The sequence below is a fragment of the Stenella coeruleoalba genome (assembly GCF_951394435.1).
Source record: "Stenella coeruleoalba genome assembly, chromosome: 15".
Classification (NCBI taxonomy): domain Eukaryota; kingdom Metazoa; phylum Chordata; class Mammalia; order Artiodactyla; family Delphinidae; genus Stenella; species Stenella coeruleoalba.
Window position 1 is genome coordinate 1,173,504 of NC_137161.1, and position 24,792 is coordinate 1,198,295.

The 24,792-nt window shown below is 48.0% G+C and overlaps 1 protein-coding gene across 1 annotated transcript; it reads left to right on the forward strand.

Annotated features, from left to right (window-relative positions):
- The first annotated feature begins 6,597 nt into the window (after positions 1-6,597).
- Positions 6,598-24,753, forward strand: TCFL5 (transcription factor like 5). The gene is given in 7 exon segments (XM_079944852.1): positions 6,598-7,288; positions 8,379-8,565; positions 8,850-9,012; positions 10,402-10,648; positions 12,505-12,646; positions 24,113-24,201; positions 24,203-24,753. Coding segments are annotated over 7 exon segments (1,509 nt in total). The 5' UTR covers positions 6,598-6,638; the 3' UTR covers positions 24,234-24,753.
- Positions 24,754-24,792: the final 39 nt, after the last annotated feature.

The window sequence follows — 24,792 nt, forward strand, 5'->3', positions numbered from 1 at the left end:
CCACCCAGGTGCCCTTCAGTCAACACGGGGGTGGATAGTGGCTGAGCCACGGGGAGGAGGGAAGTGCATCCAGTGAGAGAGGCCCCAGACCAAGGCCACTGGCCGCAGGCCCCCCTGAGGGACATGCTGGAGGGGGCAGGTTGCAGACAGGGTGGGGCGGGGGGCCTCTAAGGGGCAGCACGAGGGAGGCATCTGGGGGACGGGGGCGTCCTGTCCGATGGCAGCGCTGCAGGCACGGCTGTTTGCACTTGTGACTTTGACCGTGAGCAACACCCAGACGCACAGGGAGACCAAGTGGTAGGCTGGCAGCTCCCAGGGATAAGCCCCAGCTCCCGCGCGCACACATGCACACGGATACGCACACACATGCGCACACACTGGCACACACGCACACACGTGTCAGGACCGAAAAGAAAGCAGCTCACGTCCGGAAGGCGAACCGGCCGCAGTCACGCTTCTCTCCCTGGACGACGTGCATCCTTTCATCTGGAGTGGCGCGCTCTTGGTTTTCAGGAAAGATCCCCACCCGTGTAATCAAGTAGTAAAGGAACGCTTTCCTTTTGTTTAGAAAACAAGGAGTGGGGAGGGAGGAGGAGGGCAGAGGGAGGGGGAGGAGCCCCGTGCAGCAGCCTCGGGTCCCTCTGTGCTGCTTTTCTCGGCCGCGCTATCACCCCCGTCAGGACGGCCCTGTGCATCCCTGGCTCTGGCGTCCTGCTGCATCGTGCCTTTTTCTAGGCCAGTCCTGGAATCCCTCCACCCTGCTGGGTATTCGGACCCGATTCTCTCCAGCACCGGGTCCACCACTTGCTGCTTTTACTGTGTTGTGATTTTGCGGTTTTAACTGAAGACTCGGCCCTTCCCCGCCTCTGCTGGCCTCTGACTCCTGCCGCCCTGCCCCTCGTCACTCGAGTGTTCATCTCTTGACCCCGCGAGTTCAAACTCACGTTCATTTCCTTGGAAGTTCAAAAGCAGTTGCCTTAAACTTTCCTTTGGTTTGTCTTTCCTTCTGTGCGTGCGTGTGCGTGTGCGTGTGCGTGTGCGTGTGTGATTAATCAATACTTTAATAGCTGAGGAACTTTCGAGCAAGCAGAAGGAAACTCGTATTTTCTTCAATGTCCTATTTCTCATCTATTAAACAATATTTTTAGAGATATTTAAACACAATATCAAACACTTAAACACCAAATTAAATACTGAACAGTTTTTCCAAATATTTAGAAATCGGTCACAAAGGTACTTAACCGAATGCCCCTAAGCCGCTGGTTGAAATCACATCTCTAACAAAGGCTTCTCCGATTCTTTTACTCCTTAAGGAGCGAACAAAACTCACAAATCACAGCAATGAGATGCTCAGCAAATGGTTGACAGACGCCGGCGCCGTGGGTCTCACCGTCTCTTCGTTATCTGGGTCAGAGAGAGACAGAGAGGGCGGGAGGGAGAGAAGAGGGAGACAGGGATGGGGGATGCATCAGGGCTTGGTCTGCAGGCTTAGCCCCGGCTGTGGGAGCTGCTGCGGCCAGAGCTGGACGGGAAGGACGGGCAGACGGGAGGGTGTGGAGGGCGAGGTGAGGCCAGGCCGGGCCCCACGAGGATGGACTAGCCTCTCTCACGTGTTTCTCTCTACCTCCAGCCTGGACGGTGCGGACATCCGGCCTGAGAAGCTGGCGCACTTTGTCATAAAGGTTAGAGGCACACCTGGCCCGAGGGATCCCGGGAGGCGGCGTGGCCAGTGGGGACACTGCCCCCAACAAGGCGACAGCCCCGCACGTGACCCCAGGTCGACCTCTGGGTTGAAAAATCAGTGCGGCTGTCGCTTCTCTTCTGGTCTCCAGATGTCATGCAGAACTGTCTCTGCTGATCCCCTCAACCGCGAACACGCAGCAGAGGGGCTTCTAAGAAAAAGGGCCTGGCTAGCTACCCCCTGCCCATCATCTCGGCCCCCTGCGCGCCTCCATGCCTTGCTTACAGCCGCCCTTTGAGCCAAATTCCCAAAGGAAGACAGGCACAAACTCACCTCCCGCCCAACACGACGCCCCCATCGCCACTGTCCCCGCCCCCAGGAGAGGGGACCGGACCTCCCGTCGCTTCTGGGAGGGCTTCCCGGTCCTGCAGACCATGGGAATAAGGCCGGCCATTCTCGTCGCATCCTACGCGATCAGGGACGAGCAAGGAGGAGAAAACAGAAGCGTGCGGTGGATAAACACGCAGGCACGTTTCCATCAAAAGCAGGACGAGGCGCGGCTGTCACAGCCGTCACTCCTGGTGGCAGCCGCGGCGCTGGTACCGACAAAGACCCTCCTCCATGACCCCGTCCACGCTCCCTGGGCCCTCGAGCAGCTGCTGGGGGTTCGTGGCCTGGTGGGTGACCCAAACCTTCGCTCCTGCCTGGTCTGAGCCTCAGCCGTCGGGCCCGAGGGCATTGCTGTGGCTGTCCACCGGCTTGGAGGACGAAGAGGACCTGGGTTCTCTAGTTCCTCACCCGTGAGAGTCGGGCTCTGCCACCCCTGCTTTGGGCCTGAAGAGTCCCAAGTGGCCAGGCCACAGCCTCCACCGACGGCCCCAGGAAGCCTCACTGCGTCCCCGCGAGGAAGCTCTCTTCCCCTCGGGACTGAGCCCTCTAGAACCGAGAGTCACAGAACGGGAAGCACAGACTCTGCGGGGCATCACGAGAGGTAATAGGGAGAGGGGCCACCCCATTCGCACCCCTTGATTCCAGATCCAGCAATCCTGGAGCGAGAGCAACGCGGGTTGCGGAGCCCAGACCGTGTCCCGGGAGACATCGCCCCCGCCCTGCCCCGCGTGGGGTTGCCACCTAGCTGGCACGGTAACTGAGTCTTCAGAAGGCCGTCAAGCACACCTCTTAGACTGCCCAAAGCATGCAACGCCGACAACAGCAGATGGGGCTGAGGATGTGGGGTGACAGGAGCTCTCGCTCACGCCAGTGGGAATTCAGAATGTGGCGCAGCCACTTTGGAAGATGGTTTGATTATTTCCTACAAAACTAAGCATCCGCTTACCATACGCTCCAGGAGCACACTCCTTGGTACTCACCCAAAGGAGCTGAAAACTCAGGTCCACACAAAAGCCTGCACACGGGTGTTTACAGCAGCTGTATTCATAGTTGCTGAAACTTGGAAGCAACCAGGATGCCCATCAGCAGGTGACGGATAAATAAACGGTGTCCCACACAGACAATGGAATATTATTCAGCACTAACTGAAATGAGCTATCAAACCGTGAAAAGACACAGAGGAACCTGAAATGCATTAAACTAGTGAAAGAAGCCATCAGAAAAGGCTGTATGAAGCCACCTCTATGACACCCTGGAAAAGGCAGAACTATGGAGACAGTAAGAGGATGGGCAGCTGCCAGGGGGCAAAGGGGCAGAGGGATGGGTAGGCAGAGCACAGGGGACTTTTAGGGCAGTGAAACCACCCTGTATGCTATTCAACATGCATGTCCCACACGTATCCTGTTGAACTCACACCTCGGTGTGTGCTGAGTGATTTAGGCGCTAGTGTACTCTAATTGCGGGGCCTGCATGTCCACCGCTAGGGTATAGGAACGCGACTGGTATTAGTATGTTGTTGTGTTCTCCGACCTCGCTGAACTCACTGGCTTTTTTGTAGGTTCTGTAGGATTTTCTCCCTAGGTCATCGTGCTGCCTAGGGAGAAAGAAGACAGTTCCACCTCTCGCCCTCCCACCTGCACGCTCCTTTCTCTTGCCCTGTCACGCCGAGTAGACCCTCCAGCACATGCTGAACAGAAGTGGCGACAGTGGGCATCTTTCCTTTTTCCTCATCGAGAGGGAAAGCATTCCGTCTTTTGCCATTTAAGTATGATGTGAAGTGTGGTCGTTTCATACACGCCCTTTATCAGGTCGAGGAACTTGCCCTCTGTGCTTGGTGCCGAATTTTGATTGGGAATGGATGTTAGATTTGCCAGCCACTTTTTTTTTTTTTTGCATTTTTGAGGTAATCATATGGCTTTTCACTTTGCTCTATGAATATAGTAATTTACATTGGTTGATTTTCAAATGTAAACAAAACTTGCATCCCTGGAAAAAACACTACTTGGTTACGATGAGTTATTCTTTTTAAAAAATCTTGTTGGATTCAATTTGCTAAGCTTTTGTTAAGAATGTCTGCCTATCTGTTCCTGTCCAGTATTGCTCTGTAGTTTTCTTTTCCTGTAATGTCTGCATTTTGCTACCCAGCCCTGCTGGTTTTGCTCTCCAGCCCTGCTGCTTTCACCGAATCCATATGTTTGTACAACGGCGTCACGTCCGATGCTCGCCCGCGTTCCTTGAGGCTCATGTGGATGCTGTGCTTGGGTCTCCGGCCGTTAGTCCGGAGCCACTAAACTGACTCTGCCACCCACCGGGGGTCTCCCCCTGCACGATGGCCTGTCCACAGAGCAGCTCCTCCTGTTCTCGAAAGCCAGCCCTTCGCATCGGTCCATGATGCTGTTTACTTATTCATTTATTTATCTTTTTGCATGTTTACTTCTTAGCTCAGGGGAGCCCAGGTGGGGCCTTTCTCCCACCCTGACCTGCTCCGCCGGGCTCTGCCTGACTCTTCAGCTAGGGTCCTCAGCTGAGGAGGGCTATCCCTGGAGGCCTAGACCAGAACCACTTGGAGCCACGTTTAGAGTTTGAAAAAAACATGTTTTCTATTTTCTTCACATTTTATTTATAAAATAAGTCCCACTAAAGCCAGATCATTCTCACGTTTCATGTCTAAATAAAAGAGGGCTCAAAACTGTTATCTGCAAGGAACCCGCCCAAATCAAGAAACACAAAAAACAACGTAGGTGTCAATGGTCTTTATTTCCAATAAGCGAAAAACCAAGTCGCATATAATCTTGATTTTATTTTCTTTTTTAAACATTGTAAATTTCACCATACTCCGTGATTTTGCTGCTCAAAGTGGGGTCAACTGATCAGCGGCACACACATCAGCTGCGGGCTCCTTAGAAAGGTGGCATTCCGGGTCCCACCTAGGCCTGTTGAATTAGAATCTGCTTTTAAACAAGATCCCCAGGGCGAGCCTGTGCACATTATGGTCTGTGTTGATGTCACGCTTAGAATCTTCTCAAAGATTTTATCGATATCATCCTATATATTTAGTAGTTATATAATTTTCTTTTTAAATTTAGGTATTTTGATGATCTGAAACTAATTTTTATGTTAGGTGTGAGAAAAAGTGCTCTTGTTTTTTCCCCCACATCTGATACATTTTATTGAGTAAGCGGTCCATCATTTTCCTACTGGGGACATATTAAGTGGACAAAAAGAAAAGCAAATATATATATATATATATTTTTTTTTTTTTACTTTTTTTTTAAAGTTTTTTGGCTGTGCCACGTGGCACGTGGGATCTTCGTTCCCCTACCAGGGATTGAACCTGCACCCCCTGAAGCGGAAGCACGGAGTCTTAACCACTGGACCTCCAGGGAAGTGCAGGATGATCTTATATTGTTCAAAGAAAAGATACTGCAGAAGAAATGACTAGCACTCCATAGATGTCTGAGCTCTGACAGAATGAGCAATTCAGAGCCTGATGGAAGAAAACTGCCTAAATCACAGGCCTTTCTTTAAACCACGTGGTTCCTATACAGAAAACAACCACTGGTTGAGATGGGGGTAAGGGTGAGAGGTGGGTACAGTAATTATTTTGAGCCCGCAAAAATAATTCTTCTAAAGACCACCTATTCTATGATACCATTTCTAGGACGTACCCAGGGTTGGCAAACCCATAGGGACAGAAAGAAGGTTAGTGGGTAGGGAGTGCTAATGGGTATGGGGTTCCTTGGGGTGATGAAAATGTTCGAAAACTGATTGTGGTGATAGGATGTGAATACACTACCACTGAAGAGCACACTTGAAAAGGATGAACCCACACGGCATGTGCATTCTAGCTCATCACTGGCCAGTGTTTGTCGAGTGCATTGATTACACGAGCCCTGCCGGTTCTAGGAGGAACGGTGCACCACGTGTATTTATTTATCTGACTGAGTTTTCACCTACGTACAGCCTGCCTTGTCACACCTGTATTTGGGGGCGCTGTCTCACCTGTCTACTGTTCGGGCTTACTGTAGGCCTCGTGTCCCGAGAAGGGGGGGACCGCGCGGCACCCCGTGGATACGTGGACTCGTGGTGAAGCGTTACCTGGAGAGGCGCCTCTTGCATGCGCCCTGATACCCGGCCAGGCCCTGGGAGGCCCCGCGGACACTCGACCCAGGTGTCTGACCCTCGGACACCGGACTCGGGCGTTTGGCCCCTTGGACATTGGGATCCGGGCGGCCCGGCCCTGCGGACACTCGACCCGGGTGGTCTGGCCCCTCAGGCACTGGACTTGGACGGCCTGGCCCCGCGCGCCGCAGCCTCGCCGCCCGAACCCCACGCCCCAGACCTGCGCGCGTAGCTTGGGACTGGGCGCCGCGGCGGAGGCGCGGCGGGCGGTTGGTGTGGCCGGGCCGTGGGGCGGGGCCGCGGGGCGGGGGCAGGGCCGCGCCGGGGAGGGGCTGCCGTTGCGGGCGGGCGGCGCAGGCGCGCTGCGGCCGGCGGTTTCCGCGACCCCGCCCGCCCGGCCTGGCCCCGCCGGCCTGCCCGCGCACCCTACGCCGTTGGCGCCGGCATGTCGGGCCCCGGGCAACCGGAGCCGCCTCAGGCGGGCGGGCCGGCGGGCCCCGAGGGCGCGGACGCGGCGCTGGGCGAGGCGGGGCTGAGTTTCACGACCACCGACCTGAGCCTTGTGGAGATGACCGAGATCGAGTACACGCAGCTGCAGCACATCCTCTACTCGCACATGGAGGCGGCGGCGGCCGACGGCGAGCTCGAGACGCGCCTCAACTCGGCCTTCCTGGCGGCGGCGGCGCCGGGCGCGGCGGCGGGGGGCTTCGCGGCGGCCGGGGGCGCGGCGGCGGGGGGCGCGCCGCCCGTGTACCCGATGCTGTGCCCGCCTGCGCTGGCCGATGGCGGCTTCGCGGGCGCCAACCAGTGCCTGGGTCACATTGACTTCCAGGAGCTGCGCATGATGCTGCTGGGCGAGGCGGGCGCGCCCCCCGCCGCCGAGAAGACGCCGTGCGCCGACGGCCCGGGCGCCGGCGCACCCCGGCCCAAGGCGCCCGACGGCGCCGGCAAGGAGAACGTGGAGGGCGCGCCCGAGGCGCGGGCCAAGTCGGCCGTGCGCGTCCGCCTGGAGGACCGCTTCAACAGCATCCCAGCCGAGTCCCCGCCAGCCCCGCGCGGCGCGGATCCCCCCGAGCCCGGCATGGCGCTCAACAAGTGGGTGCATCCCCCAGGGAGCGGGCCGGGTGTAACTAGGGTCCTCTGCAGAGAGGCACCAGCCTGGGTCCGGGTGTAAACCAGGGTTCTGTGCAGGGAAGCACCAGGCTGGGTCCGGGTATAGACCAGGGTCCTCTGCAGAGGCCACCAGCCTGGATCCGGGTGTAACCAGGGTCCTCTGCAGGGAGGCACTAGCCTGGGTCCGGGTGTAGACCAGGGTCCTGTGCAGAGAAGCACCAGCCTGGGTCTGGACGTAGACCAGGGTTCTCTGCAGAGGCCAGCGGCCTCACTGCAGCTCGCATCTTAACAGGGAGCAGACCTCAGTGGGTCTGGAGGCTGAGCTGAAAGTTTGTGTGGTCTGTGAAGCACAGCAAGCAGATATTAAGTACACAGCCTGCAGCATCACCTTTGCAGTGTGCACTCAGCATCTGCATGCGGAAGAGAGATGAGTTGAGATAAGTGCACACATGTTCCTGAGGAACAAAGGTTTTGTCCCCAAATCACTCACCTAAATGTCAGGAGAGACCTCTGCTTCCCCCTCTGTTGACTCAGGTTGAGGCTGACCTCATCTTGCACAGATGCATCCCCTGGGAGGAAAGACGTCATGTTGTGAGGTTCTGAGTGTAAAATGCAGCTTCATCCTTCAGCCAGACTGCCAGCCCATAAGTGATCTCGCAGCAACAACTATCGGAGAGGAGTCGCCTGTCTGCTAGGGTGTCTCCTCAGCTTCCTGTCTGTCCCCACCCTGTAGTTTTCCCCATTTTGCCCATAGTCGTCAGATTTTGGAGGATGGCCAAAAAAACAGATTGGTGTCAGAAGTGTGATGGGAAGGGAGGTGTAACTAAAAGATGACACACAGCCACACCTTCCAATGTGAGGAAGAAAGTTTGAACTTGTCCCCTACAACACTAGCTGATAATTGTCTGTAGAGATTTCCATGATGGGGGGCATTCATGGTAACAGATTCAAGTTCCTATCTAGAAAATCAAATGTTAGCCTTTAGAGTGTGATAGTTAGTGATTGTGGTGTTTCAGGAAACTTACCTGCCACATGCTCTTCATGTGTTTCTGGGTTTCTTTTGTCTTGGCAGTTTGGTAACTCTTATTCGCCATCCATCCGAATTAATGAATGTTCCTCTCCATCAGCAACAAAACAAATGTACAACATTAGTGAAAAATAAAACTGCTGCTGCAGCCACTGCTCTGCAATTTACATACCCTCTGTTTACTGCAAATAGTTGCTCTGCTAGTGGAAATTCTAATCTTTCACAAACACAGGTAGGGAAAATGATTTGCGAAGCTTTGCTCTTCTGTATTAAATGGATAAATTGTATTTTAGTTAGGCCCCAAGGATTTTTTTTTCTTTCATTGAGCTCAATAACTTTTTTAAATCGAGAGTATTTATGTGGTTCGGGGATATTTAAAAATCCTTAGTGCACCTAAAGTTCTTCAAGTTCATGTGAATAGCTTTGACGTTACTTCTATTAAAGTGCATTTTATTTGTACGTAGAGAGGAGATTGTCACCTGTTGATAAAGTTCCTGTTGCTTCATTTTTTTCCAGAGTTCTAGTAACTCATGTTCTGTACTTGAAGCTACCAAGCATCAGGATATTGGATTGCCGAGAGCATTTTCTTTCTGCTATCAGCAAGAAATTGAATCCACTAAACAGACTTTGGGTAGTAGAAACAAAGCTTTGCCTGAGCAGGTTTGGATTAAAGTAGGAGGTAAGCGATAAAACAGAAGCTGGCAGGTGCTTTCTCCTCCTGCCTGATGTCTTTGCCCCCCCTTTTTTTTTTGGCCATGGGTGGGAGAGGGGAGAGAGGTGGTTTATAAACAAATGAAATGATCTCGGAAGCCTGCTTGCATCTTAGAAATCCTTCCGTCCCTCTGCCCAGTCACCTCACTTTGAACATCCTTGCGAATTTTGAACATCACGTTTATACTTGGCCTGGAAACGTTGAGTTTAGGGGCTGCTTTTTCTTAACAGTAACCTCCTTAAACAGAAAAATGATAGACTTAGGTACATTTTCGTTACCTTCAAGTTACTGACAGCACTTCCAGGTTTTTTTTTTTTTCTCTTATTTCATACTTCATGAGTGAGGCAGGAGTCTGAAATCCGCTCAGACCTTTAGAGGACGATCTGCAGATGGGCAGAGGATTGAGTTGGGAGCGAGAGGCCATAAGGTGATACAGAAAGTTTTAGAAATAAACTTCTGAAGGCAAACTTTGCTTACCCCTGACGTTAACCCTCAATCCGTTTTTCCTGGAAAACATTCTTTTTCGAGCTATCCAACAATAACACAGCTTACACTCAGCTCTTCGAGAGCTGATAAAGACAGGGTAGGGATGCAGCTCTCCTTCTTTCTCCCACGCCAGTGATTAGTTTTCCATTGTTCTTATGACATTGCTCGGGAAAGTATACGTTAACATTTGTAAGGTAGAAAGGTTAATGTTAAAATAGTCCCTGTACTGACTACTCAGCTGAAGAGTATTACCGATACTTGCGAATTCCTCTCTATGTCTTTTGAAAAGTTCTCACCATTCTGAAATGTGTGTTAAGGGGTTCTTTCACCGTAGAGGGTTTGGCTTTGTACGGTACCTGGGGAATGCACATCACCGCAGGTACTAATTAGACGCCTGCTGTACTTTGATAGAAATTTGACATATTTCTGTAGCACAGGTCAAAGCTATGATGTGATTACTCCTTTTGTGGGGGGGAATCTCACTTGTAAGGTGAGGGCATGTTTAATCCTAAACCACTTAGGTTTTGTCCTCTTCTGAGCATTGCAGTTAGAATATCAGTTGTCTATTAGGATAATTGCACATCAAGAAAATCTCTTGGAGAAAATATTTCAAGTGTTTTTTTCCCCATTCTGAATATCAGAAAAATCAAACAACTTCTTGGTTTTTTTATTCATAGATGACAGTTAAAATGCCTGTTGATTTAAAAGGGGGACTTTTGACTGTATTGCTGTATAAGCTGTATTGATTACGGAATACCTGGGGTGTTTATATCTTGGATCGAAAATACCAAAAAATATATTCAGCATTCACGAGGGTAGGTTTAGAAGAACAGAAAAATGAAAATACCACTTTTTCCTTCTTTTGCAAAGAAGAAGCGCTGTGTAAGCAAGCAATAAGCAAGAGAAGTCGGAGTAGGATACGTCAGCTGGACACAAACCTAGAACGAAGAGCCCTGGGAGAGCTCCAGAATGTGGGTGAAGGCTCCGCAGCAGCGCAGGGTGCCTGGCAGTCGGTGGAGTTGTCCCAGGCCACCTTCGGGGAGCAGACCCAGAGCGGGCCCCAGCGGGGCCGGTCCCAGCGCAGGGAGAGGCACAACCGCATGGAAAGAGACAGAAGGTAATGCGTGGCGTCGGTGGCGTGCAGTTGTCTTAGACGCCGAGCTGATGACAGTCGGTGGTGGTGACGGGCGCCTTTTTGTGGAAAACAATGGTGTAGCCATTTCTGTGTTCAAGGGAGGGAAAGCTGGCTAGAGTCAGTGGTCACCGTGCTTTGCTAGGTGGATGGGGGTACCCGAGACCACCCCCAGGTCTGATGATTCATTAGGAGGACTCATGGCTTTGATTTATTTTGGACGAAGAACCCAGCAAAGTCGGCAGAGGCGCATGGGGAGAGGTCTAGGGGCCCCAGGCGCCAGCTCCCCAGAACACCTCTCAGCGGAGCCACTCAGGATGCCTGTCACCCCCCAGCACTGGTGACATGTTCCCGGACAGCAAAGCTCCTTAGAGACTCAGGGCCCTGGATCCTACTGGGGGCTGGTCGGGGTGGGGGGGGGGCATTCCCTACCTGGCACGCGGCCAAGTCCCAGACACCCAGAAGGAAAGCTGGTGTTTATAAGCCAGTGGCCAACGGTGGTGGGAACCCCCCCGAAATCTAAGTTCCCAGGTGCTGACCGGGGCAGCCTTCCTGGGAGGGGGGCCGCCTGCGTACTGGCCTACTCAGTTTTGCTTGGCTCTTTTAAGGATATTGAAGAAGGAGGAAGGTACAGCTTATGTAAGTTGTTTTATCTGTGGATTTTATTTGTGCTGCTCTGTGGAGAAGCAAAAGGTGGTTAATTTTTCTGTTATAGCTGGGTATGGGATGAATCCCTAACTTCGTCATCTGTTGAGTGCTTTGTACCAGTTTCTGTTTTAGGCTCAGGAAATAGAGCATTGAGCAAGACAGATATTCATCTCTGAACCTACAGTGTTGAGCAGTGGAAATTTATTTATTTAAAGGGATATATGAAAGCTAGGCAGCTAGATACCTTTCCTAAGAATGTGTCCGCACATACAGGCCAAGCGATGGGCATCGCTGAGCTCACCGCGAATTATAATGGGCATTGTTTATATTTATTTAATAAACATTTACTGAATACCTACCATCTGAAAAAAAGCCTTATACGTACTACGTGTTGACGGTAAAAGTTTTCATCCTTACTCTGCCATTTCCTAGTTTAACAACTTCCTACACACTCTTTACCTCTCCACCTGAGTCTCTCATCTATAAAATAGGCATATCACCTACTGCGTAGACGGGACACAGGAATTAAACGAGCTGGAATGTAGTGTCTGGCTCAGTGCCTGCAGTTGCAGAGCATCTAGTGAGTTCCTGCTGTTGTTGTTACCTTACAAAGTTGCTCTGGAGTTCTGAGTGTACAGGTGGGGAAATAGGAACAAGGGCCGTATTACCTGAATGTAATACGTGAAAGTTAAAAATGGTCTAAGACTCCAGGTGGGATGTAAGTCATCCCTAAAAGGACTGGATTTGGGGATATTCACAGGCTGGTGGTCTGTGGTCCTTTATGAACCGGGGCGCCTTGGAGAATCAAAGCTGTGAATCCTAGCTTCTGTGACTTCCTTGGCACCTGGGGGGCAGGTGAGTGAAAGAATGTCCTGCCCAGAAGAAACACACACACAATTTTGCTTCCAGTTTCAGGGGGTTTGGGTCCATCCTTGGTCTAGAGACTTGGACCTGGTCCTTGCTCCTGGCCCAGGAGAAGTAAACGGGAAACTTTCCAGGGAGCGTGGCTGGGCTTAGTGGGCAGCTGAGGGTGGGCTGGCCGCTGTAGAGGGGAGCCCCGAGGTGAGGGCCTGCCCTTCCTACGCTCTCAGTGGCCAGGCCGCGAGCTGATTCCTCAAGACATACAGACACCTGCTTTATTCCTTTGTTCTGCTTCAGCTTCTCTATGTGATCACTTTGGGTTTTGACTGTAGGCGCAGAATCCGCATTTGTTGTGATGAGTTGAATCTTTTAGTCCCGTTCTGCAACGCCGAGACGGATAAGGCGACGACGCTGCAGTGGACCACAGCGTTCCTGAAGTATATTCAAGAAAGACATGGGGATTCTTTCAAAAAGGTTAGTATCTAGGCCAGGATATTTTCAGAATCCTGTAAATGTATCAGTGTTGTTATTTATCCTTTTTCCTCTAAGATGTCCCAAACTGTCCTTTGTTTCCTGGAACCAAACGTCCGATGCTGAGTCCAGTGTGAATAATGCCCTGCTCGTCACTTACCAAGGTGCTAGCCACAGCCTGGATGTGTGGTCAGCTGGCAGTTAGGCCCCTGCTCTGTGCAGTGGATTGTTTGGGGGCTTAAAGGGGTTTCAGAGACCTGCCTGTAGGGTATGATTTTTTTTTTCCCCCTCAGAAGATGTTGTGAAAGGGATAAAGCACAAATAGGAAAAAAAAAGAGGCAATTAAATGTCAAATAAATAATCTGGATTTCAAACATGTTCAGAAGGCAGAGAAGAGAAACACTGTGGCCTGGGGGATCGGGGTGGGCGCTCAGGGGCTCGAGCATCTCCGTTCCTTAGGGCAGCCAGCTCGACCTTGACCCTGTCTGTCTGGGCCGAGGAGCCATTGATTCCCTGCAAGCCCTCCAGGTGGGAGCGGATGCTGGGTGTGAGTGAGGGTCCCACCTGCCCCCTCCTTGGGGGTTCAGATGAGAGAACATTCCCTGCATTGGCTTCTGTGCTCTGCCTTGGGGGGACCTTGGGTCCAGGTACCGGCCTCATTTCTCTGGGGATCAGGGCGCGTGGGATGAGGCCTTAGTGAAGAGCGGCCTGGTTTTGCTGCTGGTCCCTGCTGTCGTGTAGTCGCTGCCGTTGACGGCAGCACGGGTCTGATTAGAGAACCGAGCTGAGGTTGGCACTATAAACGTGCAGCGTTTTGAAAAAGAGCCTTCCGTATCTAGATCCTGGGGGAGCGGCCGGCCGAGCGCCCCAGGCTGCCTGGAATGAGGCCCCTTGGGCTGAGTGCTAAGAGTTTGTCTTCTCCGTTTCCCTTTTCTGTGCCCACGTGCATTTCCATCTTGTGTGTTTCGTAATTCCGTCAAGTTCCTTATTTTCATTGTATATTTAATTGCCTTTTAAAGCAATACCTGCGTCAAGTTTGTGCTGATTGGATCATTTATGGTTATTTATAATGTGGTTACTCTTTAACATTATTTTTTAGCGATAGACTTGGTTTATTGTAATAAAATAAAGCTTTTATATTTAAAAAAATGATTTAATGGTTGGCTCTGTGTACCTAATAGTGGTAAATTATTATTTATATGATCCATTCAAATATGATGAAGGTGTTTGCAACAATAAAAAAACTTAACTGTCACTATCTGTACTCAAAGATTAAATAGGTTAGAAACTTATGGACATTAATTTTTATGTATATTAGGCTTCCTGAATATTTCTGAAATGTAGTTACATTGAATTTGTAGATTGTTTCTGGGTCGGATTACAAGACCCATGAAGAAACAGGCCGAAGTGACGTCAGTAGCAATTTGGGGGGAATTAGAATGTAGGCAGCTTAAACCCTTGTGTCCTTCCTGTTTCCTCAGTGACTTTCCCCCTCTTACTTGCATGAACATTTTGCATTTTGAAAGATGTGATACACGAAAGTCTTCAGTGATTTTCCTAAATTATTTCAGTACACATCTCATCCCACAGGTCTGTTCCGACTCTAACCAGGCTTCTGTCCGAGACACTGGGGGCACCTTGAATAAGACAGAGACCCCGTGGGCTGGAGGGAAGCGGCTAACAGGTTGAGGGTGAATGGACCACCTCCATCCCGGTGTGGGGTCTGGTTGACATGCTGCAAAGATGACTCTCCCTGCTGCGCAGCAGGGAGACTGGACTCCAGGAGGAGAGATTAGGGGTGGGCAGGAGTGGAGACACAGACCCTGGTCAGAGGCCGCAGCGGCTCTGCTGAGACTGGCCAGGGCCCGCGGTGCTGGATGTAGGGCTGCTGGGCAGAGGAATTGGGGTCCACGGTGGGGTGTCTGGCTGGAGCAGCTGGGCGGGTGGCGCTGTTTCCTGAGATGGGAAGACGTGTGGAGAAGCAGGATGGGGTGGGGCGGAATCCACGTTCTGTGTCCGACGGGCTAGGTTTTCAGTGCCCAGGAGGCGTCAGGTGGAGGCGTTGAGAAGGTAAATGAGTCTGCAAGCAGGTGGTTCCCTTTGTTTTATTTTTCTACTGAGCACAGAGTTCACTGAACACCTGCCCTCCCCTCACCTAGTCTGAGCCGTCAACATTTACCATGTTTAACACACACGTGCACACGCAGAGCACAATTTCAAAGACAATGACGTATCATGACCCTTCACCTCTAAATATTTACGCCTGTGTCTCCCATGTAACGCCAGTGCCGTTTTCACACCTCACAAGGTCGATAGTCATTCTCTTCTACCATCTACTACCCAGTCCGTATTCTCATGTCCCCCAGATGTTCTAAAGGTGACTTTTATGGCTGCATTTTTTCCCAAACCAGCACCCAGCCATGCTTCTGTGTTGCATTCAGTGACGTTTTTCTGTCTCTGAGCTATAGCAGTCCTCCCTACCCCCCAGTTTCTATTACGGCACTGAGATTTTGAAGAGATCGGGCCAGACAGGTGCCTGTAGAACCCTGGATTTAGATGATTCGTTGTATTTATTTATGGTCATTAAAAATTTTTATATAATTTTAAACTTGCAGGAAAGTTCCAAGGTGAGTGCTAAGAGCTCCTTGTGTGCCCACCCAGGTTTACCCAGAACCCCCAGTTGTTCACATTTTGCCCCATTTGTTCTGTCTCTTGCAGTCTAAACCATTTGATGGTAAACTGTGGGCACCATGTGCCTTGATACCCAAACACTTCAATCGGTGCTTTTAACGAATATTACATTATCTTACATAACCAGAATACAATGGCCAAAATCAGGACACTTAACATTGGTGTAATACTCTTATCTAATTCAAATTTTGCCTCTTGTCCCAATAACATCCTCTACACCATTTTCCCCGGTCCAGCCCCAATCCAGGATCGCTGGTGACGCAGTTGTTGTGAGGTGACATTTTGGGGTCGTGACCTTGAACCCTAGCCAGGCTCTGGGGCTGCGGGGCAGTCTGTCACCCTGTGCTTCCCTCTCCTCTGTCCTGTCACCATCACAGTCGTTGGGCAGGACGGTGGCGCTGCCCCCCTGCTTTGTCTTCCCTCCTCCACCTGAAGTTGGGCTGGGGGCCCGGCCCGCACCCACGTGTCCTTGCGCACCAGCCCCAGTTATCAGGTGCAGCCGTACTGTTACTTCTCCCTTTCCTGTGCAGTAGGAATTCTGTCCTTTTTATTTTAAATTTAGTTTATTGCAGTGTGGTTGATTTACAGTGTTGTGTTAGTTTCTGGTGTAGAGCCAAGTGACTCAGTTGTGTGTGTGTGTGTGTACATATATATATATATATATATATATACACACACACACGTATATATATACATACATTCTTTTTCATATTCTTTTCCATTATGGTTTATCACAGGATACTGAGCATGGTTCCCTGTGCTGCACAGGGAACTGTAACGCTCTACAGGGTTAGGACCTTGTGTGTCCATCCTGTATATAATAGTTTGCATCTGCTCACCCCAAGCTCCCACTCCATCAATGCCCCACCCCCACCCCCTTGGCACCCACCAGTCTGTTCTCTGTCTGCGAGTCTGTTTCTGTTTTGTAGATAAGACACAGCATTTTATCTGTTTCTCACATTTATTTCTCACGTTCTGATCAGTGCAGATGGCAGTTTTAAAAACGTGTTGGGGCTTTTCCATTGTGACCTCTTATGTGGTCAGTTTTTTAAAATCCTGTGTTTATTTGGAAAGGACGTGCATTCTCGGTTCGGCGAATTCTGTATGTTTATTAGGTTGAGGTTACGAATTGTGGTTCAGGCCTTTCCTGTCCTCTCTTGTCTGTCAGACCTGTTGTTCTCAGAGCCCCCGTGGCATCTCCCACCGTGACTGGCCTCGTCCCATCTCTGTGGGGCTCTCAGCGTGGCTAAGTGTCGGGGGCGCACCCTCCCACCTGGGCCCCAGGTCTGTCACCCCTCTTGGTTTCATTAACCCTTTTCCTTTAATTCTCTCGTCTCTCTGTACAGATGACACCTGTCTTCTTCCTCTTCCTGACTTCTTGGTATAATTTCTCGACATGTAATTGGAACGATCTTTCTTTTTCCCACTAAAAATAGTTTTTATTATTGGCCTTCTCCTATTTACAAATTTAATGTGAATATCCAACTTTGACCAGACGTCATCTCAAGGTGTCTGATGAGTTGTAAAAATCCCTTAAAACTCAGCTATTTCACTTAAGTTTCATTGAAATAGACGCTAATTGAGAGAGCAGGGTAACAATTACTAGCTTACCTTTGACGCAGTCAAGGGCGGGAGGTGTCCACTTGTCTCCCTCTTTCACGGTCACCCCAAGTTCCCATGAACTGAGTCCCAGGGACCTCGTGAGAGTCTAGATCGAGCTACACCTTAACCCCACTGCTGGCAGAACTATTCAAAATAAAGACGGGTGCCCAGGGCTCCTCATTTTATGATGATTGTTTAGAAAAATCTCTTGAAGTACTTTCTTGCATCTGAGAGGTGATTGTTTTCTTCCTCTGACTTCTACTTAGGTATTCTCAAAGGTCAATTCTGCCTTCTCAAGTACAGGCAAATATTTTATAGCTGGGCTTTGGGTGTCAGAATATAGAAACCAATGTATCAAACCATGGTTCATCTTACATTGCATTAAGACCCGTTGAAAACCTTTTAAACTTTGGGAAGGAAATTAGAATGTGTTTCTGTGCAGATATAGCTTCTGAGCATAGACAGTTGTTGCAAATGGCAGATGGCCGTGGCTGGGATGCCACGTAGCGTGTGGACAGGTGGAGGGCGCCAGCCGTTCCAGATGACTCAAAAGTCAGAGCAGTGGCAGCAGAGAGAGCGCTTATACTTCCCTTCCTGGACACAAATTAAATAGAAACCTATTATAGTCCAGCAACAAAGAGACAGCACAATTCAAAAATGGGCAAAGGACTTGAATAGACGTTTGTCCACAGAAGATAAGCAAATGGCCAATAAGCACATTTAAAGATGCTCAACATCACTAATGATCAGGGAAATGCAAATCAAAAGCACTTTAATGGATGTGAGATACCAGTTCACACCCATTAGCTGTGGCTATTGCAAAACAAAATAACAAGTGTTGGTGAGGATGTGGAGAAATTGCAACCCTTGGGATTGCTGGTGGGAATGTAAAATGGTGCAGCTGGTGGTTCCTCAAAAAGTTAAACATAGGGGCTTCCCTGGTGGCGCAGTGGTTGGGAGTCCGCCTGCCGATACAGGGGACGCGGGTTCATGCCCCGGTCCGGGAGGATCCCACATGCCACGGAACAGCTGGGCCCGTGAGCCTTGGCTGCTGAGGCTGCATGTCCGGAGCCTGTGCTCCGCAACGGGAGAGGCCACAGCAGTGAGAGGTCCATGTACCACCAAAAAAAAAAAAAAAAAAGTTAAACAGTTACCCAAAAGAATAGAAAGCAGGGACTTAAACAGATATTTGTATACCAGTGTTCATAGCCGCATTATTCACAGTCACCAAAAGGTGGAAACAATCCAAGTGGTGGAAACAATCCAATCAACAGACGAATGGAGAAGCAGAATGTCTGTACAGCCAATGGATTACTAGTCAGCCATGAAAAGGAATGAAGTTCTGACACATGCCTCACAATATGGATGGACCTCCAAAACAGGATGCTGACCGGGAAAAGGCAGACACAAAAAGACAAGTACCGTATGATTCCACTTACATGAAGTACCTAGAGTCATCAGATTCATAAAGTCAAAAAGTAGAATGACGGGTGCCAGAGACTGGGGGAGGTGGTTGGATGGAGGGTACATGTTTAACAGGGACAGAGGTTCAGTTTGGGGAGATGAGAAAGTGCTGCAAATAGATAACGGTGATGTTTACACAACATTGTGAACGTACTTAAGCCACTGAATTGTACACTTACAAATGGTAAAAAATGGCAAATTTTATGTTATGTATATTTTACCACAATAAAAACATTTAGACCTAATTGTGTAAGAATGCTATGCTTTAAAAAAAAAAAACTTACAGAAATGTATACACGCACAAAAACGGAGAGACTAGAATAATGAACGCCCGTGTCCAGTAACTCAGCTTCAGGCATAACTTTGTTTCACCTATACATCCCCATCCTCCCACCGTCACTGAATTATTTTAAAGCACTACCAATTGTCATATCATTTTCATTCACAAATGTATCTCTAAAAAGAAAAGGGCTGTTTAAAAGCACAACCACGTCATCATCAGCTTCCTTAATCTCCCTCCCTGTCCAGGTTTCTCTGATTGGCTCACAACTGTCTTTTTACTGTCGACTTACTTAAATCGGTATCCGAACACTGCGTTTGGTTCGTAGCTCTTATGCACCTTTTAATCTGTTCTGGCTCCCCTTTCCTGTTTTCCTTGCTGTTTGTTTATTGATGAGGCTGAACGTTACTGAACCAAATTTGGGTCCACTTGCCTGCACACAGTAAAGCTGACACCAGCTTTGCTGACACCAGTTGCGGTGAAAACAAGTGCAGCGTTTACTGCAGGTGCCAAACAAGGAGTCTGGGCAGCTAATGCTCAAAAGACCTGAACTTCTTGTTTGGCACCCGCAATCAACGCTGCACTTTCTTTCACTGCAACCCAGGGTCAGTAGATTGGCCTTACTGTGCGCGGGTGAGCGGACCCAAATTCAGTTCAGTAACAATTTTTGGTGACCCAGATGGGATTTCCAGCCCATCTGGGATGCCAAAAATTGTTACTGAACTGAACTTGGGTCCGCTCGCCCACGCACAGTATTACACATCATGATTAGCTATACTCTGTGACGACTTCAGCAGAGAAGTTTTTTCCATATAATGTTTTTTGTGTCATTTAATATACTACATAATCTTCATTAGTTTAATATTTCTCTCTGAGATGCCTCAGGAGCCCTTTGGAAAACTCAAAGTCAGCTAGAGAAGGAAACTTACAACTGTTGTCGAAAGCAGCTCGATATTCCAGGAAAACTTTGCTGTCTTAACGGAGAGAGAAAACCACTTCCAGTCTGCACCAGCTTACTTTTAATAGCGAAGTTCATTTAGTTAATGAAATTCAATCTAATATGAGCCAGTCTTGACCCCATGCAAAACTCTTTCCTTAAAGTTCCTTTTCCACAAACCTTTCATCACTTTCTGTATCTGTATTAGTTTGTCCATTATTTTTTCCCTATCCAGAAACAACCAGCCCTGGGACGAAATTATTCTCCCTTTTTTCCCTTAACAGAGATATTTCCATTCTTTATACCTTCTCGCACTGGCGATGTATATCCTACTTTCTGTACACACTGAAATGCTTCCCTTATTACTTTTAGTAGTTTAATTACACACGTATTACAATTTTTAACCCTTAAAAACTTTAATCTTTACTGAAAACCAAGAAGCGAGTAATTGGACTTTTCTTTATATCAGCATGTTTTGATTGGCAAACTTATGAACACACCTCTAAAAACATACGTTTTCCTATAGCACAGTTTTTCTCTTTAATGTAGTACAAGACATGTATCTAATAAACTCAAACATCTCTAGCTGTTTTTCTCTCTCATAAGAAGGCAGGAGGTGAACTTAGACTTGTCTAGTAATCGGTGTTAACGCGCAAAAGACCTGAACTCCTTGTTTGGTGCCTGCAATAAACGTCGCACTTTCCTTCACCACAACCTGGCGTCAGCAGGTTGTCTTTACTGTGTGTGGCGAGTGGACCCAATCTGGTTTAGGGACAGTGTTGTTGATTGAGGTGGGTCCTGTTCAGCAGCTGTCTGAGCACCTTTGTCTCAGGGGCAGCCCCAAGACCTTGCCGCCAACCAGCCATCCTCGGCCCACAGCGCTTTTGATTTTTGTGATAAAAGAAACAAGGCACTTGCACTGGCAGGTTGAGATGTCTTTGGTAAGTAATGGAACTCACGTGTGGTGACACCAGAGTGTTCTTCCCTATCACATTGACTTCTATAGCAGAATATTGGTTGGGATTTTCCCTTTTGGACTAAGGCTTGGTCATTTGGCTTTTTTTTTTTTTAAAACAAATTTATTTATTTATTTTTGGCTGCATTGGGTCTTCATTGCTGCACGTGGCTTTCTCTAGTTGCGGTGAGCGGGGGCTGCTCTTCGTTGTGGTGCGCGAGCTTCTCGTTGCAGCGGCTTCTCTCGTTGAGGAGCTCGGGCTTTAGGCACGTGGGCTTCAGAAGTTGTGGCATGTGGGCTCAGTAGTTGTGGCTCGCGGGCTCTAGAGCGCAGGCTCAGTAGTTGTGGCACATGGGCTTAGCTGCTCCGCGGCCTGTGGGATCTTCCCAGACCAGGGCTTGAACCCGTGTCCCTTGTATTGGCAGGCAGATTCTTAACCACCAGGGAAGCCTGGTGACTTGGCTTTGTCTCTGATGGGGCATTGGTTGGGAGTTTCCCTTTTCGGGACTAGGGAACCTCGACCCTGAGGGACTGTTTTCCATTGCATCGGTTGGTTTGTTTGCTTGATATTTGACAACAGCGGCCATGAATAACTAAGAAATGAGTGATCAGAGCTCTGTTCCATCTTGTAGTCTAGGGTATATTTTACTAAACTGGTAAATGTTCAGCTGTGCTCCTATAAAAAGAAAAATGTTTTTTCTGACACCACATGGCCACAACTTTCTTCAGACTCTGGAGAAAATTGGTTAAGATGAGACTCTTTTGAAATTCCAAACCTGGTTCTTTTTTGCCTATGCAGTTTGAGAAAGCTGGCTTAAATATTTTCTCAGAATTCTGACCCTCAGAGAACAAAAATATTTCTAGGAGAAAGCTTGAAGCCATAACTCTTACCATGTCTTTGAAATGCAAACACAACCCACATTGCCTGAGACTTCAGCCTGGGTTAATTAGTAGAACTTCAAATCAAAAGGAGAAAAAGGGAAAGAGGCTTTTTAAACTCAAGTAGGTAAATTTAACTTGTTCCAACTGTGACAAAGTTTTACGTTTGCTGGGTGAGTTGCCATGACACGTGAGGTCATGATTTCCTATCTTTTCATTTGCATTTTGTTTGTTATTAAAACAGGAACCCTCATTTGGGAACTTGAGGGAATTGTTGGACTTCACTCTTTGTTTTTGTCCTGCAGGAAATAGATTTTGTTCTTCATGCGTGTGTGTGCGTGTGTGTGCGTGTGTGTGCGTGCACGCGCATGTGTCTCGTGTGTAAATGTGCTGGTATGGGAAACGCAAGCTTATTTCCTGAATGCAGCCCCTTGGGGTGCATTCTCCAGAACTGGACCACTTTCAGTCACAAACAAATAAAATGTAAAAAAATGATTTTCCTTTGTAACATGGCCTGGCCATGATACTCCATAGATTCAGGAAAAAAGTGGCCTGTTAATGGATCCTTAAATTATGCTACTATTATGCAGTTAGGGCTGTTTTACAATAGAGAGGGAAAATGGGATCAAATTTATAAACTAATAAGTTCTTTATTGAAATATAAGCTATGAGATCTCCGGATGGATGGATGGATGGATGTCTTTATATAATATTGTCATAAGTAATAAAATAGAGATAAATGGGATGAAAGCTTTCAGGTGAACTCTTTAGGAATAGTCGTGTATTAGTTTTTCCGGATTTTTGGTAACTTGAAACTTTAGTTTTGCTAAATTAAGTTATATGACGGAAATTCATTAAAGGTCTAAGTCATTTTTCATTAAGGTAAAATACTGGAACATTGATTGCTGGAGAAGTCTAAGTTTATCTTCTCTTGTCTGCTTATGAGAGAGAAAAAACTAAAGATGTTTGGGCTCATTAGATACATGTCTTGTACCACATTAAAGAGAAAAATTGTACTATAGGAAAACGTGTGCTTCTAGAGGTTACAGAATGTGCTCATAAGTTTGCCAATCAAAACATGCTGAATAAAGAACAGTTCAATTACTTGCTTCTTGGTTTTCAATAGAGATTAAAGTTTTTAAGGATTAAAAATTGTAATACATATGTAATTAAGTTACTAAAAGTAATAAGGGAAGAATTTCAGTGTGTAAAGAAAGTGGGCTAGGGGCTTCCCCAGCGGTCCAGTGGTTAAGACTCTGCGCTTCCACTGCAGGGGGCAAGGGTTTGGTCCCTGGTCAGGGAACTAAGATCCCGCATGTCGTGTGGTGTAGCCAAAAAAGAATGGAAATATCTTTGTTAAAGGGAAAAAGGGAGACTAATTTTGTCCCAGAGCTGGTTGTTTCTGGCTAGGGAAAAAATAAGGGACAAACTAATATGCATACAGAAAGTGATGGGAGGTTTGTGGAAAAGGAACCTTAAGGAAAGAGTTTTGCATGGGGTCAAGACTGGCTCATATTAGATTGAATTTAATTAACTAAATGAACTTCGCTATTAAAAGTAAGCTGGTGCAGACTGGAAGTGGTTTTCTCTCTCCGTTAAGACAGCAAAGTTTTCCTGGTATATTGAGCTGCTTTCGACAACAGTTGTAAGTTTCCTTCTCTAGCTGACTTTGAGTTTTCCAAAGGGCTCCTGAGGCATCTCAGAGAGAAATATTAAACTAATGAAGATTATGTAGTATATTAAATGACACAAAAAACATTATATGGAAAAAACTTCTCTGCTGAAGTTGTCACGGAGTATAACTAATCATGACATGTAATGCTGCACGTGGGCGAGCGGACCCAAGCTGGGGTCAGTAACGTGACTACTGTGTCCTGCAGGACATCCCACCTTCTGCATCTTGCAGACCCGTGTCTTTTGTTTCCTGGAGGCCGATGAGCTTCGGGTGGTTTGAGTGCACCTGCCTTCTCTTTCTGTGAGCTTGAGACTGACTCAGCCATTAAAATTGAGGCCTTTCACAAAGTGTCTAGAGGCGTAGTGCCATGAACTTGACCCGCGGCCGGCAGGGTGTTGGGGAGTTAGCTCTTGGTCTGGCCCCGTTGCCACGCCTAACACGAGCAGTCAGTGGGGCAGGCGCAGGGGACAGCAAATGCCCATGGCAGGAGGGGTGTGTCACGGTACAGCGTGTCTGTGTGGGGTGGTGGAAAGCTCTGGAAATGGATGGTGGTGATGGTTGCACAAGAGTGTGAACATACTTAATGCCACTGAATTGCAAACTTACAAATGGGCAAAATGGTAAAGTTTATGTCTGTGTTACCACAACGAAAATAACAAAAAAATATGGCTGCTTCTAAAAAAATATCAGAAGGGTTTACAATATGGTCAGGCATTTTGAGAATCTATTGGAAAACTAAATAAAAATACACGTAAAGGTAACTATTTGAGACAAATGTTTGAATCCCCATTTTTATCATCTGTATCCCCTTACAGGATGTGACATACGTTTGTGAGTGACACCTTAACTATATATTTTGAGGTGGTTTAGCTCTTAATTTCAACCATTTGTGGATTTTTTTGTTTTTTTTTTTCATTTGTGTTTTTGAAGATAACAGTTTTCATGTCTGTGTATATTGTACGTTAATGGTCATTTCTCAACTTTAGGAATTTGAGAGTGTGTTTTGCGGTAAAACTGGCAGAAGGCTAAAGTTGACCAGACCAGACTCCTTGGTGACGTGTCCCACACAGGAGAGTACAGAGTAGCCCAGCTATGGAGACCAAGTGACTGTGGGATGTGAGCACTGATGTCTGGGAAGCAAACGGCTGTTCCTTCGTGACCCATAAACATTTCCTAGGACCCTGGAACTCAGCTCTGATAGTCTGACTCTAAAGGGACATGATTCAGCTGATGGGACTCCAATGGGGACTTTGAAAGCACATTCTGTAAAAATATTTATCTAAAACAAAATGCTTACCGATTAACGTCCTCTTAGACCATTTGGGGATGAAGACATCTTGACAATTAGTAAGTAATTTTTCAATTATCTGTCTGATTCCATCATGTTTTCTTAACATGATAACTTGAAAAATTAACATCCTTTGTAATTTCTTTAGTCTTAGAAGGTACATTGCTTTTTACTTATTTTATTTACATTTTAAATATGCCCCCTTAGCAACTAGAACAAGTTAAATTGTTCTTAACTGTAAGTAAGACATTTTATTTCATTTGTCTGTCGCTTCCCCTTGTAATGATTTCTAGCTGCATAGAACTGTATTGCAAAATGCAGTCCTATTTTAAACCTTTTTGCTAGAAATTTTCCAGAGATCTCCTTTAAAGGTACTTG